Source organism: Tupaia chinensis, unplaced genomic scaffold (genome assembly GCF_000334495.1).
Source record: "Tupaia chinensis unplaced genomic scaffold, TupChi_1.0 Scaffold000184_1, whole genome shotgun sequence".
NCBI lineage: Eukaryota > Metazoa > Chordata > Mammalia > Scandentia > Tupaiidae > Tupaia > Tupaia belangeri.
This window is the reverse complement of record NW_006159659.1, coordinates 2,145,085-2,151,040: the sequence shown is the minus strand read 5'-3', so window position 1 is coordinate 2,151,040 and position 5,956 is coordinate 2,145,085. Positions and strand designations below refer to the sequence as shown.

General features: G+C 40.5%; 1 protein-coding gene across 1 annotated transcript in view; it reads left to right on the top strand.

The window, feature by feature from the left end:
- The window catches only part of SMPX (small muscle protein X-linked), a 65,579-nt gene that overhangs the window by 2,958 nt on the left and 56,665 nt on the right, over positions 1-5,956 (top strand). Inside the window, exon 2 of the mRNA XM_006146650.3 lies at positions 1,868-1,924. Coding sequence (XP_006146712.1) covers positions 1,886-1,924 — 39 coding nt within the window. The 5' untranslated portion in view covers positions 1,868-1,885. The remainder of the gene's footprint in view (positions 1-1,867; positions 1,925-5,956) is intronic.

Genomic DNA, 5,956 nt, shown 5'->3' with positions numbered 1-5,956 from the left:
CTCTCTGTCTGGCGAGCGCACGCACCCTATAGCAAAAACCTCTCAAAAAAAAAATATATATAGGTGTTTAACTTGATATGATATATCCTAAGACTTTGAAAGTCTCAAAAATCTGAGTTTTTCAGAGAGTTCTCAGATATTTTACTTTTTTTTTTCCTAGACAACAGGAGTGCTCACCAGAGAGAGACAGAGAGGGAAAGGAGAAGCACTCCCTCTGGGGCATGGCCATGCCACAATACCTTCTCCATCTCTCCCTGCTTTTAGGATTTGGGGCATGTGCACACATGCACCCAGTATGTTCATCAAGCCCCCAGATCCAGGACTCAAACTGCATGCTAGGCAATGTGGGATCCAGCTGCCTTGACCACCAGACCATGGAGCTGGCCCTCAGATTTTTTATCTCTACAGGTGTTAAGGACAATCACTATATCAATTCTTACTGTGTATTTAAAGCTGCAGATCAATACAGCACTCTAAAGTCGCTAGTTATGGGCAATGGCAATAAAACGCTAAATATTTGCATCACACTTGGTAGTTACAAGGCCTTTTCAGGAGTGTTATATCATTTTGATTCTCTTTTTCTATAATACTTTTTATTGTGATTTCTAATTTCCATATAATAGTAATACACCTTTGTGTGGGAGTACAGTGTGGTTTTTAAAACATGTATACAATGTGTATTCAGAGCACGGAAACAAACTTATCCACCACCTCCATCATTTACATTCCTTGGTGGTGTGCAGTCATTTTGATTCTTGCCATAACCTATGAAGCAAATACAATTTAAGGATGAGGAAATAGGCCTATAAATGTTGGGTGACGCTGCCATGTTACACAGGACTGGAGGCAAATGCAGCACAGCTCTCTGTGTTCATTTACTCACCAGTTAACACGTACACTTACACCGGTCAATTGAGAGAATCAATCTATTTTCTAATTTGGATTTAACATACAGCATGTTTTAAATTTAATGAATGTTTAACTTTTTAATCAATCCTGTGGCCATTCAATAGACAAAGCTATAAAAACAGGCTAGAGTCAGACTATTCCTGGCACCCCTGGCCCTAATAAACTGGGGACCTACCACATCCCCAAATGTGCTCTCATCCCTGTGCTCTAAGTCAGTCTCATGTGCTAAAAGAAAGCAAAAGTCCTTTGGGAAGGGAGCATTTCTACATCTCAGGAATCTGACATGTTCACGTAAGACTTCCTTGTTTTCTAAGACCTTGTCATTGAACAAAACGAAGACAGGCTTGCCATCTGCCAGTGTTTACTGAGCCTGGGTTCTGTGTGAGGCACCCTGAAGAGGATCTGGGGGATGCACAGAGTGGGGACAGGGCGTTGGGCAGAATAGACACATGGTCAGTGAGTAGTAAGGAAGTGGGACAGGCCATCTCTCCTTGGGAGCTCAAGGAAGTGAAGGCGCCCCCAGTGGACTAACTAGCAAACCCAGCAATAACAAATGTAGATCAAAAGTTCAGTTTCAAACGGAGAGCGAACTTCAAGGCCCTGAACAAAGGTGTTTTATTCCCACAACCTCTTTGCTTTGCTGCTCTTGGCAGAGGGTCAGGAGGGCAGGGAAGGAGATGATAGCGCCTTTCAAGTTTCTGATTGCCTATCATTAGCATCAGGGGCAAGGCATCTCAGTATTTCTCCTCCTGAATGATTTATCCTGGAGTTCTAGTGTTCCCTCTCCCCAAGGCATTAGGAAGGAGAGTGTCTAAGTAACTTTGGAAACTGAGACCGAAAGAATATATGGCCAGTTAAAAGGGTGACTGCCCAGTTGAATCATGAGTTAACTTCTAATTTATCAAGACGGAGAATCTGAATACCGCCACTTCTAACAGTCTCTCATTTGTTTTTTTAGGGATAAGACTGCGTGAATATGTCAAAACAGCCAGTTTCCAATGTCAGAGCCATCCAGGTAAGTAGGCTTATTTGTATTTTAACACGAACTGTGCAATTTTAGCCTGGTTGCTTAATAAGTCATGGTTTTTGTGATTATTCACCCCTAACTGATGACTAACTTCAAGAAGTAAACAAAATTCTTCTTTGTAATACCCATAAGGTAAAATTGAGAAAGGACATAAGATCCAGGAAAGGAGAAGCTTTTTTTGTTCAACCGTTCTAAATTGTAAGATGATCAAAGTTTATGACTGAGAATTAAATTTTCTTGTACAAAAATGTTGTATTTTCTTTTGAAATGTTTTTTGATGGGTCTGTTTTTGATGTGCTCATCAATAGAGAATTAAATATATTCCATTTCCATTTTTACATATAGATAGGCCAATGGGTCCAAGTTTGTTGACCTAAATACTGAAAATAAATCTTTCTTTAAACCATATATTTTTGTAGTCAACTGTTTTTCCCAAGGCTTGGGTGTTTATCTTTTAAGGTCCAGAGGCTATTAGTTCTCATGATCTACTAGTAAAGTTTTTGATTGTTTAAACTGATTAAAGCGTCACTCACAAAAAGGAGAAGGGGTCTCAGGCATTTGACACAGTTAATTATGTAAATAACTTTCTTTTTTTTTTGAGAGGTTTTCGCTATAGGGCATGTGCGCTCGCCAGCCAGACAGAGAGAGACATAGAGACAGAAAGCGAGAAATCACCCCCCAGGGAGGATGGTCACACTGCAATCCCTTCTCCTCCATTCTCCTCTTGGGACCTTGGGCACGCACGCACATGCGCCTGGCGTGAGTTTTAAGCCACCGGGTCAGGGACACGAACCGCGGTCGACTACGTGGGAATCCAGTGACATAGCCATTACGCTAACTGCTGTTTCCCTAAATAACTTTCAATATTTCTGTTGACTCAATACTTAATTTGTTATTTCTCGTAAGGGTTCTGTGTTTGAATCTCAAATGACTCCTACCCTGAGCCTTGAGGTACAATGCACAATGCTATATTGTAAAATTCCTTATTTCCTTTTTTTTTCCTTTGGAGAGGTTTTTGCTATAAGGCGCTTGTGCTTGCCAGAAAGACAGAGAGAGACAGAGAGACAGAAAGCGAGAAATCATCCCCCAGGGAGGATGGCCACACCACAATCCTTTCTCCTCCATTCTCCTCTCGGGATCTTGGGCACGCATGCACACACGCCTGGCTTGAGTTTAAGCCTTCGGGTCAGGGACTCGAACCGCAGTTGGCTACATGGGAGTCCAGTGACATAGCCATTATGCTAACTGCTGGTCCTCTTATTTCCTTTCCATCAACAAGGAGCCCAGCTGTGCTTTCTGCAAAGTAACTACCCCCCCCCCCCCCAAGCTGGACTTTTCTAAATATTGCAGGGCTTTTGGTAGTTTCTGAATATCTTAAGTCTGATGAACCATTAGCATAAACACAATCACAAACAGCTGACCATATTTTGGAGGGGCAATCATGTGGTCAGACTGTGAACAGGTCATTGAGAGTTTTACAAATTCTAGAATGTACCAGCAGCGGAGGTGGGTAGAGGGACAGATCTTTACCTGTCATAACTAATGCAAATCCTTAAACTGATGGGGTTCTTAAGTGGCAGGATATATAATAACCTCTGGAAACCTGTCATTGAATGAACCACCAAGGAAGGGTCTATGCATTTGGCAAGGATTCTACTTTACATCGTCATATTTAGTCCTCTGGTGTCTACCTAGGGAGTCTCTGAAATACCCCGACAGTGGTAGTAGAATTTATTTTGTCTCCCAGACATGTGGACATCCTTGAGCCTTTGAATCTTTTCTCTTTCTCAGTGGCTAGTAGCATAGGCTCTGAAACCAGATGGCTAGCGCCCTTAATCCATCTTGTAGGGTAGAATCATGGGGAAGTTACTTTACCTACTTTACCTCTCTGTGCTGTCATTTCCATGTCTATAATATGGAGATGATAATAAATCATAGGGCCAGGTATAACATGCTTACACAGCATAGGAAGCACTCATTGAATGTCCATAATTATTCTAATTAGCATCACAAAACCAGATGGCTAGCGCCCTTAATCCATCTTGTAGGGTAGAATCATGGGGAAGTTACTTTACCTACTTTACCTCTCTGTGCTGTCATTTCCATGTCTATAATATGGAGATGATAATAAATCATAGGGCCAGGTATAACATGCTTACACAGCATAGGAAGCACTCATTGAATGTCCATAATTAGTCTAATTAGCATCACTTTGGAATGCTTTATGTTAAAGTTATGAGAAATAATACCATTTAATGACTGCATTTGAAGCTTCTGAAGTGCTAAATATAAAATGTCCTTTTTATTTTGCAGGATACAAAAACAGTCTTCTCTCAAGCTGCCTTTGCTTCTCTTTCTTTTACATCTGAAATTATGTTTATTTTTCTTCTTTAGTGCTTCCTGGTCTTCCTCAAACCTACATATAAAATTCACCGATATTTTATTTACTAATTTTGACCTGGATATATTTTTAGCCCTGTAATATTTAACAAGCTGCTATGGACTAATCTCAATAGCCTTTATTTTACTGCATTACAAAAACATCCACTATACCAACAAAGGCACTGCAGTGGTTCCTTATGGATGTGGTATTGCCTCTTTCAGTGTATCTTGTCCCCCATGAAAAGCCCAATACACCTTCAAATGAGGTATTATTTCTTATGCTAACTAGAATCAGCACTATCTAATATTTCCCCACCATCTTTGCATTACCCTTAAGTAGGGTACATTCAATACAAAATACAAGTGGTTCCACTATACAAAATGGTTTATAGCAGGAACATTTTCTAGGCTACTGTCCTGTCCAGAACAAATAGAAACCCTGATTGATAAGGGAGTACCGTCATCATGCAAATACCACTTAAAGGTCTTAAATGTCCTACTTGGTACCCTTCAGTCATTTCTTTTTATTAGGACCTTATCTCTAACTCAGGTCCATTGTCGTTTCCCGGGTGCATTCTATGTGCCAGGCACTGTGCTCAGTGTAGGGCACAGACAGATGAATTGATGCCTGCTCCCCATGCCCGAGTAGCTCACAGTCTCCAGTACTTCCTAGCTGCATAACTTGGGCAAGTTGTTTAGCTTCTTTGTATCTTTTCTTCTTCATCTGTCAAGAGGGGAATTTGTAACAGTACCCTAGTTCATAGTGTTGCAGTGAGGGTTGAATGAATATAATATTGGGTTGTCAGAAAAGTCATGATGTGTTTTTCTGTGTTTCTACGCAAAAACGTGTCATGACTTTTCTGACAATACAATACACGTTAATGCTAGGTCAGTGCCTGGCTCACTGGAATTTCCTTTTTTTTTCTTTTCTAAAAAATGTATTTATTCTTAACCATCATGCCACCTGCTGGCCCTGGACTTTCTTAATAAATACTAGCTGTTATCATCAATGGCTATCGTCATCATCTAGTTTTAAAACAGTTCCCAAACTGTATCCCTTGGAATACTAGTTTTTTGAGATGTTGCTAATTAGACTAAAGAGTTCCATGATTAAGTGCTCAGAAAAATTTTTCAGACTTTGTAACTTGCTAATGGCATGTGGTATTTCCAAGTCAGCAGAAACATGCAACATTTGAAAAACATATTGGATTTCTTCAATGGCAAGTGCCTGGTTTAATAATACACAAATTCCTTAATAGATGGCTCTTCTAACTATCTAAGTAATGAATGAATGGAATGACTTGTTTTCTCTTCAACTGGCTCCATCTCCTTCATGCATCAGCATAAGAAGGGAGCCAGCCTAGACCCATCCTTAGAAGAAGTGCACAGTTGTCTTTGATATCCACACTAAGAACAGTTGGCCTTTGAATTGTTTGGAGACTCCTAATTCTATACTTCTTCTCAGTTGTATTAATTAAATCTCAGTCCAAAGCATAAAAATAGCCTGAAGGACTTATCAATTCTTTGGGACCAGCAGATGGCATAATGGTTACATCACTGGACTCCCACATGGCTGACCATGGTTCAAGTCCTGGACCCAGAGGCTTTAAAATTATAACGGGCTCGTGGGTGTGTGGG